General features: G+C 37.7%; 1 protein-coding gene across 6 annotated transcripts; it reads left to right on the top strand.

Moving 5' to 3' along the window:
- Window positions 1-363: 363 nt before the first annotated feature.
- On the top strand, window positions 364-11277 carry abtb1 (ankyrin repeat and BTB (POZ) domain containing 1). 6 transcript variants are annotated; one of them, XM_077512832.1, is made up of 12 exons: window positions 364-628; window positions 2097-2159; window positions 2698-2759; window positions 2872-3016; window positions 4427-4586; window positions 4685-4730; window positions 4953-5069; window positions 5159-5271; window positions 6709-7041; window positions 7703-7903; window positions 8429-8667; window positions 9159-11277. In XM_077512832.1, the coding sequence occupies exons 1-11, from the start codon at window positions 573-575 to the stop codon at window positions 8633-8635; spliced, it is 1503 nt and encodes a 500-aa protein (XP_077368958.1). In that variant the 5' UTR covers window positions 364-572; the 3' UTR covers window positions 8636-8667; window positions 9159-11277. The 6 variants fall into 6 exon arrangements, with proteins under 6 accessions (XP_077368958.1, XP_077368959.1, XP_077368961.1 ...); XM_077512833.1 differs by having other exon boundaries at window positions 8429-8656; XM_077512835.1 differs by having other exon boundaries at window positions 6709-6807; window positions 6874-7041; window positions 8429-11277.
- The last annotated feature ends 2085 nt before the right edge of the window (window positions 11278-13362 follow it).

The following is a 13362-nucleotide window of genomic DNA, read 5'->3' on the forward strand; positions in this document are numbered from 1 at the left end:
ACCAGTTCAGAGTGTACCCCGCCTACTGCCCAAAGCCAGATGAGATAGGCTCCAGCACCCCCCCGCGACCCTTGGGAGCGGTCAAGAAAATGGAAGGATGGATAAAATAAACAGTCTTTACACGTAAAAACGCATTTCCAAATTTAATTTTCTACAAAAAACGGGCCATCTACCGCCCAACCTACAAAAAGCTTATTTTTGAATATCACGTATTTTAAAATACGTTTAAAAACTGTAAAAATAATAGTGCTGTCAAACTCAATGTCTTAAACGCATGAAATTTTTTGGCCTGACGCTTGGTTTGCCGTACACGAATCGAAGAGTTTTCTTTTATTCGCCTTTCTTGACGCCGTGAAGGCAACGCCACCACGTCACGTGACTCCGGAGCTTTTTCCCCTTCCAGCAAAACATTACAGAGCAGAAAGCACTTGTCAACAACCGAGCGTCGAACTTGACACAGCACCTCAACTTCCGAGCGAACAAACTCTCAAGCCTCACCCACTTACAGCCTACCTGTCCAGCAGACAGGCCGAATCAATGTATTTCAGAGGACTGAAAACACCGAGGGGATCATGGACGTCCACGATTTGTTTAGTAGTTGCAGAAAGGGCGACATTTGTAGAGTCAGGTGAGGTAACCCTTTTTTGTTTACAAGCGTAATTCTTCTTGACATATTTCCTCATACTCTATTTTGAATAGTAAACATTACTGTATGAGCTACAGCTACTGATTAGCGAAATGATAATAGCTATCGTTAGCCAAAATGAGCTTGACTGTAACCGAACCCCAGTTGGCTCAGTTTGCACAACATGCAATATAATAGATTACTGCCTGGTATTATCATATTCGTGATCTGACGTCATTACACTCTACAACTGAGACATGTGTGGCATTATGGAAACGAACTAAATACATAATACAAATAATGCAAAACACATCCATCATGCAGACTATATGTTGGTGGGTAGGCGGATACTGACTGGTTTTATAAGCTCTCGAATGCCCCAAATACAATAAAACTACACATTTTAAAGTGGTCTTTTATTTTGTGAATCCTTAGGCACACGTGCAATAATAATACTGTCTAATCTTGATATGTCACGTCAGTTTCGCCTAGTAGAATTTGGATGTTTCTTTTTGACAAAGGAGAGGTGCTCATGAACATCCACTAGACATTTGGGAGCACTGTTTGAGAGAAACAGGCACATTGTGTAAATAGAATCTAGAACAATAGAATATACTCTCAGAAATAGAAAAACAAACAAAAATGTTGCATTTATACCTTGGAGAATGTTTGGTCTGACTGACTTAATACTGTATGTTTACAGCATACGTGTTTGATTGTAATTAGTGTCTGCCAGAAAAGGTAGTTGAACTTTAATAAACCATGAACAGAACATTGAATATATACAGTTCAGGAAACCATTACCACCATTAGAGGATTTTAACTTTTTCAACACTCGTATTATGTTCGATGATTTTTAAATTAGATTAAATAATAGACGTTATCTTTTCTCTTTTTCTTGTCAAAGTTCGAGTCTACCTTCATCCATTATTTTATAATCATCAGTAAAACAAATTTAGGTTGAACAAAATGTGGCCATTTTGCAGTGGATTCAAACTGGACTGATCTCATATCTAAAATGTTGCATTGATGCCATCTACTGGTAGATGTGCGTCAGTAAAGTTGTTTCCAAGCCTGAAATTTACAGCATCAGTCACCCTTCCCACCTCCATTCTCATTGAAAAGCATAATTGACAAGTATACATGCATTGGCAGTGAATGACATGACAGTTAAAAAAGAAAAAAACAAAACAAAACACTAAACCTTTTTTGGTATTTTGACCATTGATTTTCTGCAAATAAATGTTCTAAATGACAATGCTGTATTTCTATTTGGAATTTGGGAGTTATGTTAAACGAAAATGTATAGTATTTAAAACTACTTGTAAATAGAAAAATCAGAGCAATAAATTATTTTGCAGTGGTCTCTTGATATTTTTGAGTCTTTATGTTCTTGTGTTGCGTTCAATTAACAACAACCTTTGTTTTCCATATTGCTTCATTATTAAGCCACTCATTTTGTGTCTCCTAGATACCTCGTTGAACAGCGAGACGTGGACCTCAATGTAAGAGATAAATGGGATAGCAGCCCTTTGTAAGTACCGTTCTTTGTAGGGGTGTGAATTGCCTCGTACCTGACGATTCGATTCGTATCATGATTCACAGGTCACGATTCGATTCGATACCGATTAATCCCGATCCGAATTTATAAGTCGATTGTTGCGATTTTTTTTCATTCAAATTTAGAAAATACTAATCAGTAAGCTTGTAGAGTGTAAGATTTATATGAAAATGTATTATTTATTTATCTGAAATTTCAGTCTTATAGAGGTTGTAATCTGTTTCATGTTTAAACAGCATTAAAATAAAATATTAAGGCTTAATGTTCCGTTCATATAACATTCTTCCATGCTTAAGGTGTGAATCCTAAAAAAAAAAAAAAAAAAAAAAAAAAAAAAAAAAAAAAAAAAAAAAAAATCGATTTTGCCTATTATTGAATCGATTCGAGAATCGCGCGATGTAGTATCGCGATATATCGCCGAATCGATTTTTTTTTTAACACCCCTAGTTCTTTGTGGTGAACGCAAATAGTATCTTTTACTATTTCTAACTTGTCCTCTCTTGTCTGCTAGGTATTATGCTTGTCTCTGCGGCCACGAGGAGCTTGTCCAGTACCTGCTGGCAAGTGGTAAGGGTGAGATTTTAGCGCTGTTATCTGGCGGGGGGACAATATATTACTGCTGTCATGTTGTGTTACACAGCATTCCAGAAAGATGTCCTTTTGTCTCTTCTCATTTGGCGTGTAGGTGCCAAGTGTGAGGCCAACACGTTTGATGGCGAACGCTGTCTGTACGGCTCACTGAACGACTCCATCCGACGCCTGCTCAGAGAATACAAGTGTGTCAGTGTCCGGGCCATGAAGCGGGATGATTTTAACTACTTCCTGCACTTGTAAGCTTAGACTTTACAATTTGCGTCACAATTTGCTCCAAAATATCTTTATGTCCAAGGATGGCGTATATTATTTGACCATTTATGACTCAAACATCTTCTAATTAGTAGATTAACACCTTAGATGTTCACAATGGGTACTCCTGCCTGCCTCTGGCCAATTGTTTTCAGACTGGATTCGAATTTCCCATTGTCAAGGTGACCTGTTTGGCATCTATAAAACACGACACAAAAAGCAGAGAAGACACTCAGTTCAAAGCTCGCGAGGAGAAAGGGGAGGAAGTGACTGATACAATTCTCTTCTGCACTCTCTAAAAGAATCTTCTCCTCACCCTCTCTTTTTATTTGGTTTCCACGCCCCTAGTTACATGGGTGTTCCAATCCTAAAAATGTAAATGCTAGGCATAGTTGGAACACAGTATACTTGTTTGTCTATGTGAGTGCATGTGAGTGGAAGATAGCTGATAACATGTGTGGTCAAGTTTGCAATAATTTCAAAACAGACAATAGGCAGACTTAGGTTAGATCAGTGCTTCTCAATTATTTTCTGTCATGCCCACCACAGGAAGAAGAAAACATCCCCCCCCCCCCCCCTTCCCCCGAATGAAAAAAGAAAGAAATATAGACCAACTTACAACAAAGAATAGCTTTATTAACTGTAACAGAAAAGATTTAAAGTGCATCTGAAATTCAAAACTAAAATTAAATCCTTAATTAAACTATACAAATTTTTTGACTGACCATGTCAAACCATATGATACGGGAAAATAAAATTACATAAAATCAATAAATAATAATGCATTCAAACTGATCACCAACATTAACTCAGGAGCACAAAAAAAAAACCTAACCTGCAAAACAAAAATATATAAAATAATTTGTGCTGATTTATTTATTTTTGCTATGTGCAAAGCGCGCATGCTCAGTGCAAACAAAACCCCTACACCACCGAGCGAGTACTCCCTACGCACACTCTTCCAATAATGAGCGCCACTGCCCCCTAATGTAGTGGAGGTGCAATTGCACTTTATTCTAGGACAGTAAAAAAAAAAAATCTCAATAAAAAAGCATGTTTCCCGAGGTCAAACGCGCCCCCCTTGATGGAGCCTCGCGCCCCTCTAGGGGGGTCCCGCCCCACTATTTGAGAAGGACTGGGTTAGATGTTCTTGTGCTCTTGAGTCGTCTTCTGTTAAGATAACATATAGCTAGGCTATGTGAATGTGAGTGCGGAGCAGGAATGCAATCAGAAACAATGTATAATATATTGCAAATTTCTCCTCTCCTCTCCTCTCCTCTCCTCTCCTCTCCTCTCCTCTCCTCTCCTCTCCTCTCCTCTCCTCTCCTCTCCTCTCCTCTCCTCCCTGAAACCCAGCCAAGGTCATGTCATCCTAACATTTGCTCGCTCCTCAGGTTGCTGGAGCAGGGACTGCACAGTGACATCACGTTCCTGGTTCATGGGCAAATGTTCACGGCTCACCGATGTGTGCTCGGTGCACTGTCGGAGTATTTCACGGAAATGTTTGCAACCAAATGGAAAAACAAAACCTTGATCCACCTTAAGCATCCTCTGGTAGGTCCACTCGATGGAGTCATTGCTGAAGTCTTATCTGCGTTTGTAAGAGATGATCATGTGTGGTGGTAAGCACACATATTTGTACCTGCTTACAGATCAACCCTGCAGCTTTTGGAGCCATTCTGCAGTATTTATATACAGGTGAGGAGAATTTACAGCTGCATATAAATATGTTTGTAATTTAAAGAGGCTTTGTGTACCCACAACAAAATAGATTATATTAGACAAATAACATTGCCCGGAGGAATCACCATCGCTTGGCAGATGTCATAAACGTAACATAATAAATAAACAATTCCCCATGATTGAACCAATCTCCAGATCAATTAATTGATTATAATGCCGATCCCTAATTTGTTCCAGGACGAATGGATATTGACGTGAGCCTCGTGGACGACTGCAGACGACTTGCTAAGCAATGCAAAATGACAGATCTCATTGAGGAGCTGCAGATAAAATGCAGACAGGTGTATGAATTTGGTAAGATGCCATTTGAACGTTAGACTGCGCTAATCTGTTTTGTTTTTTTCAGAGCTTGACTCTCCTCTTGTTTCTTCTTGGCTCTGAAGTGTCCAACAAGCCAGGCATCTGTGTGAAGGTTCTCAGTCTGGAGCCTCATAGTTGCCAACTCCAGGAGGACATGGCCCAGTTGGCAGACTGCGCTCTGCCCCCTCAGCTAAGAGTAAGAATTGGGTTTGAGGTTGTTGTTGTTGTTGTTGTTGTTTTGTTTTTTTGTTTTTTTTTTAACCCTTCCATCTTGCCCAGTTACAGAAATATAAAACTTATCAATAACTGATGCCGTAAAAATGCTGCGTTGTTTGATTACAGTGTCATATTTGGTATGTTATTTGTAGTAGTGTTATTTGGACTTTGGTTCATATTTTAATACGTTAGCGTTTACAATTTCACAAATAATTGTCATAAGTTGTTTTAATATACACGTGCTGTGCGATATGATTGGCCTGGCTTATGAGTTTTTTGCGATACGAGCTATCATTCGGACAATTTTTTGGTTGGATTTAAGGTACAAAATGTAAGAAACTTAAAGCGATACAAGATTTATAACTCATTTTCCAGTATTGGGATTAGGCATTGTGAACCTCTGGCATATTATTCCCTGAATTTTCTTTTAAACCGATTAAGTATCAAAATAAGAACATACCGTGGTGAACGCCATTATCCTGGTCACGTGATCGTGATAACGTATCCCGTGGGTAACCGGAAGCCGCCTTTGCTCATTTCAGTGGGAGTTTGCTGACGTAATGGACACAAAAACGACCGTCTTCTATCACAATTACTGCGCCAAATCTGCTCAGATTAAAATCCTCAACACGTCCGGTTTCATGTAATTCCGTGTGCGGGTGGGGCGGTGAGGAGTTGCCACTCCTAATGTGGGCTAAAGCATGCTTAGCACACAACATGTAGCTTAGCCTAGCAGAGTAAAAGTCACCCGGATGTTCCCAGCTTCGACTCGCTATGAGCCGGCCGGCTGAATGAGTCAGCCAGTTTCATTCGACTTTCGGCTGGACACAAATCTTTGGTGAGTCCTCCGCGGCTGTACTACTTTTGTAATTCCACCTTTGATGTCCGTCTTGGGACGCAATAATTCCTAGTGAGTCTCTTTGTGTCACTTGGCAGCCATGTCATTCAATGTGTATTTTACGATGATCATGTGACTGTCCAAAATGGCCGATACTGTACTCAATGAAAAAATATTCATAAAAAGTGCAATAAAATCAACTCAACTCCTAGTCGTTCAGCATAAAATGACAATTTTTTTTCAGGGAAGAGTTGTAATGAACCAGAATAGCTGATTAGTTTTTCACAAGTCTTTTATCGCTTTAAGATACAAGCGCTGTATGGTGGCAGTGGCTCAATTTGCTTCAAAACAAGTAGCAGTTTGTCGGAACAAGTAAATATTTGTCAAAAAATCAGGGAATTACATGTCTATTCAAAAAGATACATACAGTAACCCTTAGCTTTTAGTCCGCTACCTTAATGCTAATGCTAATCACCACCTGGAGGCCACAGTGCTTTACAATCTGCCTATTTTGTCAAATCAGCCAGTTCTTGTTGTTTTAAAGGCCAAATCCACCAGTTTTCTTTTGATTCTCCTCAGGTTGGATTCGGAGTACTTCCCTTCAACAGGGTCGACCACCTTCCCACCTATCCTGACGTCTGCTTTCGAGTTGATGGCTACGATTTCTTGTGTCATAAGGTTTTAACGCTTTGTTCTCATTGCAGACCGTCCTCGTGCTTTCACTCCATCCTTGTATTTCTGCAGGCGTTCTTCTGTGGACGGAGTGATTACTTTAAAGCTTTGCTAGAGGACCACTTCAGTGAGGGAGAGCAGCTTCAGTCCCAACCGAGCACGCCGGCGATAACTCTGCACAACATCTCTCATCAGATTTTCATCCATGTCATGTATTATATCTACAGCGATGACACACAGGTTTGACATTTTTTGTTTCGTATAAATCCAATCATATATACAATATTAAAACATAGGGCTGCTCGATTATGGAAAAGTAATTATCGTGATTATTTTTAGCAATAATTTAAATCACGATTATTCAAATGATTTTTTTTTTTTGGTACAAAACAAGATCATTTTTAAGCATTTAAAAATATTAAGACCAATTAAAAAAATAGAGACACTATAATTATGTAAGTTCCTTTTCAACCAAACAGAATTTATAATAATATATATTCATAACAATATATATTTATTGATTTATTTATGTTGGCAAAAACTTGAATGCAGCATGTGCACTGTGTAGTAGGACAATCATTTATTTTTTGGTACAAAATGAGAAAATGTTTCAATGTAAAATAAATAAAAAATATTAAGACAAATACAATTCTTTGAAATACTATAATTATGCAATTTCCTTTTGGATGAAACCAAATGTATTACATTAGCTGTTTTAAAATTTATTAAAAAAAAAAAGAAAAAAAAAAAGGTTCAACTGTGTAAATTTAAACAACTCAAAAATTAGTATTGGGGGAAATCTTACTTTAATTTACACTGAACTCAAACAAACAACCTTCAGTTGCTTCTTGAGTGTTCACCAATTTGACCTGACAACCAACCGGTCCTTCCTGATGTCCAGCTGACACGGGAGAACGTGTTTGACATCCTGTGTGTGGCTGACATGTACCTGCTGCCGGGGCTGAAACGTCTGTGCGGCAAGACCCTGGCCAAGAACATATGTGAGGACAACGTTCTGTGCATGTGGAAGACGGCCAAGCTCTTCCGGCTCTCTCGGCTGGAGGATCAATGCATAGAGTTCATGGCCAAAATAATTGAGCGGGTAGGTGTTTTTGTTGATTTTGCATGAGGATTTACTGAAGTTATGTGGACAAACTTTAAAGCTGCTCTTAGCAACAATTTAGCCAAAAATATCTTTACAATAGCCGTTTTTATTTGACCATTTATGACTGAAACATCTTCTAATTAGTAGATTAACCATGTGCATTGTGTACGAGAAGAAGGGTGTGTGCAATTAAATTTTTCGGCTGCGGATGGCAGTAGCGATTCAAAATTGAATTTCCTGCGATCAGCAGCTTTAATGTTTTAGCATAAAAAAACAAAAAACAAAAAAAAAACATAAATACATCTTTGGGACACTTAAAACATAAAAAAAAATTTTTTTATTACACATTATTGGGAGCAAACGAGTTAAGTGCAAACAATAGTTCTATTTCATAACAGCATGGAATGACTCGCTTTACTGTCTACTAGAAAATTCAACAACAAAAATCACCACTGTTACGTTATTCATGTTTTCCGTGTCCATTGTTGTCATCTGCCACCTCGTCGCACGTTTCTGTCACAGCTGGTGGAGAAGGAAGAGTTTGCCGAGATGGTCAAGGAGGATGCCGCTTCGCTGGAGAAGCGACACGAGACCGACTCGGTTCCCCTGATAGACGACATCCGTTTCCACATCGCCAGCAACGTGCAGACGTACAGTGCCATCGAGGAGGCCAATCAGAAGCTGGAGGCCTTGGAAGAGCTGCTGTTCAGCATCGATATCGACTGCTGAAGACTTCTTGAACGTCGAGAGGTGCAATTTGCGTGAGAAAAGAACTTTTGTTTCTGCATTTATAGGCTTCTTTTGCCTGGAGTATTTTGTTGTTACAATATTGTACATAACCTATTTTTAGTTGTAAACATGAGTGAGAATATTGCATGTGTTATTATACATACCATATTGCCAAGGAAAGTTGATTTAAAAAGTCTACACACCCTTTTTTAATGCCATTTTTTTGTGATATAAAAAAAAGAGATAAATTTACATCATTCAACAACTTTTTCCCCCATTAATGTGTGACTTGTACAACTAGATGGGGAAAAAAAAGAAGAAATCTTTTGGAGAGGGGAACAGAAATAAGCAATGAAAGCTAATGTGGTTGCACAAGTATGCACACTCTCTTAATAACTGGTGCTAAGTTTAAAATGAGTCACTTTCAAACTTACATTAAATAGGAGTCAGTACACATCCGCCCTCATTTACATTTCATCTGATTAACCCAGTGCTTCTCAATTATTTTTTTGTTGCGCCCAAGGAAGAAGAAAATATTTTGACTCCGCCAACGCTCTTCATTCTGAACACAGACAACTCGTCAGTTACAAGAAGGCATCCACCCTTGTGCAGTCACATTATAATTTTTCTTTAAAATATTTACACTGCATGGGTAATAAGTCAAATTAATGGTAGGATTTTTATTTATTTATTTTTTTTTATTTTTTTTTTTTTTTAACTCACACAAACCTGGCATTTATCCATGCACGTGTGACTTTTTCCTGTCCTATCTACATTACTCACTTTTATTTGGCCTCATATAGTCGATTTCATTGCCACCTTTTAAACCCTAAATGTAATAATTTATGTATTTTGCAAATATTTAAAAAAAAATTGTTTATTTTATTCCATAAAGAATATGAATTAATCATTCTCTATTCATGTTGTATGTTATGGTGTCTTTGGCAGCATGTGCAAGAGATTAAAAAAAAACAAAAAGTGGAACCTTAATGTGTAATGCACCTTTTCTTTAAAAATGGACAAATTTGTGTGTTCATAGTTTCAGCAAAAAAAAAAAAAATGCGATTAGAATCATATGCGTTCCTGAATCAGTATCTGCCCATTTGGCATAATAATTAGGGTGTTTTAATTGTATTACAGGTCTGTAGTCCCCAGTAAGAGTGATGTAGTTCACATTTGTACCACCAGATGATGTCATTTTTCAGCTTTTGGGTAGCTGTGTACAGTATTACAGTATACGAGACTAGTGCTTAAAGAAGTGCTCTGTGTTGCACAAATATCCTTCATCATGGTCTTAGAACAAAATAGCATCTAGAAATTGCAATTGTGTCTCCGTGTTCAAATGACACATTTCAAGTTTTCTGACATTTTATTTTATGTAACATTGGAGCTCACCATTTCAAAGTAGACTGAAGTTAGGCTGGTGAGGAAAAAAAAAAAGTCAAGTATTTGATGGAATCTTGTGTTTTGTCGACTTGTATTCAATTGACTGACCAAAGTTGCTGTTCTAACACTATAAATGCAGCACCACTGGAAATGTCAGTGAACAAAACCTTTGGCTTCCAGCCCCGTCAGTCTCTTGAACACTAACGAGGTCCATGGTACGAGAATAAACAGCACAATTAGTTATTACCCCAACAGTCTTCTTGTGCAAATGTTTAATTGTTGCTAAGCAACACAAATGGGTTTAGTCACACATTGGAAAACATTGTCCTTGTCACATTTTATTTCCGATATGAAAAGAAAACTCCTCCTTTTGTACAATGACTCTTCAGCACATAGTTGTGTAACTTGTGACTGAACTCTTTGTTCACCTCAACGTCTTCATATAGTTTGATTGCACATCAAAGACTGTTCCTTTCATTTACTGGATTATAACCCTATACGCACACTGAACCTTTGCCCTTTCTTTGTCAAATAATTAATTAAATTTTTCCTTTATGGAATTGTTTATCGTCATGCCCATAAGTGCACGTAATAATAGAGGCATGACATAACTCTTAATTAATCACAGAAACGCAAACACAAGTCTTTTATTTTAAAGACAATAATGTGTGCTATATTTCTCTTTCTCCATTGCCAAAACGTGACTTTCTGTTGCATGTCCAGTCCATTCCTGTCCCGAGTAATATTTAGCAAAGACAAGTTCCATGTGTTTCTAGAAAAAAAGATAACTTGAAGGGGGCAGCGGGGGATAAAATCTCTTGGCTCTTGACTCATGCCTCTGCGTGACTCACAGAGGCTTCACAGTGACATCTGTCTCCTCGTATATATGAATCTGCATGGTCACAAATTCATGTGGAGCAGCTCTGTGTGGCGCTCATTTCTGCAATATACTAATGGAGCTCAACTGTCTCTATTTTGTTCTGTTTGATTGCTTGTGTGAAGGGACACGATTGCCTTGGAGCTGCTGCCCTTCGAGGTAGCCAAAAATCTCTTGCTTTGCTTTTTTTTTTTTTTAATTCATTGTTACGCAAATGTACCCATATGACGTATGTACACTTTCATTGTATTTTCATACATATAGGACTACATGAGAACATGCACAAAATATCACATGGGTCTACAAAAGGCAACCCAAGTAACAAAGTACATATGCATCGCTGTAAATAAAATGGGTGAGTTTGTATTTTTAATGAAAATTTCCTCGCATTTGTCAAAACTGTCGTATATGAACAACCTCATCTGTCATCCTCGCTGTTGGACGAATCTTGTACTGCTTTAATAGGAAGCTTAAGAAACCACTACGCCGGAGAAAGAACAACCAATCAGAGAGAGAGAAGGTTTCCTGAACAAGGTATCAATGATTTGGGTTTTTTTTGTTTTTGTTTTTGTTTTTGTGCTCGCGGGAACACTTGTAACACACACCCGCAACCTCTCGCCGATTTGTTACATTGGGCTTGAGTAACGTTGAGAATATGATGAAATAGAAAAAAGTCAATTACTCATTTATATGTATATATAATATATATATATATATAATATATATATATATATATATATATATATATATATATACATATATATATATATATATATATACATATATATATACATATATAATCGGACATAAAACTAGCAAACGGAAACAGCAAAAGTACCACTGGTAGCACGGAGGATTCAGAAGCGAGACAGAATTACCAACATTTTGGCTCAACAGAAAAGTTTCTCACCTCTTTTCAATTGGCAAATTATAATAAATTTCAAACAATAAAAGTTGAAATTGATAACATTATGCGATGAAGTCGTGCTACCAACATAGCAGCCTTAGCTAACGTTGACTTGTTCACAGTACTAAAAATAGCTCAGTATTGCTTGCGCTCCTATTTTGTATTTCACTGATGCTGGATATGCATTCTCTGTGACGATAAACTGATAACATTGAGTCATTGCAACCATTATACAATGAAGTCATGCTACCAACATAGCAGCCTTAGCTAATGTTGGCTTATTCACACAATGCTAGCTTAGTATTGCTAGCGCTGGTATTTTGTATTTTATTGAAGCTGGATATATGTTCTCATTGACTATTTATGCTGTATCTTTTTGTGCTTCAACACAGCCATCAATTTTTAACAGATTACCCCCCTAAAAAAAAAATACATAAATAAAAAATAAAAGTAAAGGTGTCGTATCAGTACTTGTTTTACACTAAGTAAGGCAAGGCAAGGCAGACTAGAGTGTGTTTACTTTTTCTACATCTCAATTAGACTGATTCCTTTATTTACTAAAATTATTTTGTTGCTTAATTAGCTAATTTAACACAGATGGTTGCATTTATTTTGAGAATAATTTCATATTAAAGCTACATTAAAATATCTGTCTTCCTGAAGTGTTCATATGGTGTGAGATCATCACATTTATACCTTGTATCCTGTCAAGATACAGTATGTTCTCCAGGGGACAGAGGATGTATACAAAAGTCACGCACTGCTTGTGTCCCTGCTACGTCATGGGATTAGTACTCGAGAGAGTGGTAAACCCATACTTAGCCAGACGCTGACCTGAAAAGCTACCTTCCACCTCTGTTTTCTACATTCCACAATAACATGTCCTTATCAGGTAATATACTGTAACAATTTGAGCAATGTATGTCAATATGGATGTTTTATTTTGTGGATGCAGCCAACAAGCAACACAGGAAATCCTGTATTTACGTTCATTAGAGCGATTTAGGAGCTGGGCCAGCGTTGTGTTGTCCAGGCCAGCTGTTACGTAAGAAGTGGCACAGTATAGACCACACACGTACTGCACTGGAAAAAGGTAGCCGCCAAGACGATCTCTTTATAGGATTGGAGAGAAGAGCTAGGCAGACAGTTGCCATCTAAAGTAATACCAACACTCAAGATGCCTTTAAAACCTTTATAAATGCTAAAAGCTAGCACAGTATATATCATTTTAAATTTTGTATTCCTTTTCCTTCTAAAATGAACGCAGCTGGGATTACATCTTACAACTCTACAACAATTTGACCGTTTCACGAAATACCATGGGGCATTTTTTATTTTTATTTTTTAACTTGTTAGCAAAGGTGGTTCTAGTGCCATCTTAATACTCAAGTTCCAGCTTATCAAGCAGGAATCTTGTTTATCTTCCCGCTCTGCATGGAAGCAGCTCCTGGAAGTATGAGAAAGGCCGATGCTTATACACTTAACATAGCCACAGTAATATGGGATTAAGTCTTAACATGCGCCCTCCGAGTATTAGCTGCCAGGACACAGACAAAG

Source organism: Festucalex cinctus, chromosome 2 (assembly GCF_051991245.1).
Source record: "Festucalex cinctus isolate MCC-2025b chromosome 2, RoL_Fcin_1.0, whole genome shotgun sequence".
NCBI classification, from domain to species: domain Eukaryota; kingdom Metazoa; phylum Chordata; class Actinopteri; order Syngnathiformes; family Syngnathidae; genus Festucalex; species Festucalex cinctus.

Bases quoted from the DNA above. Each gene is read 5' to 3' on its own strand.
- abtb1 (XM_077512832.1), top strand. From the start codon at position 573: ATGGACGTCCACGATTTGTTTAGTAGTTGCAGAAAGGGCGACATTTGT. The intron at 2,160-2,697 runs GTAAGTACCGTT...CTTGTCTGCTAG, and splicing joins AAATGGGATAGCAGCCCTTT to GTATTATGCTTGTCTCTGCG. The intron at 2,760-2,871 runs GTGAGATTTTAG...TTTGGCGTGTAG, and splicing joins CCTGCTGGCAAGTGGTAAGG to GTGCCAAGTGTGAGGCCAAC.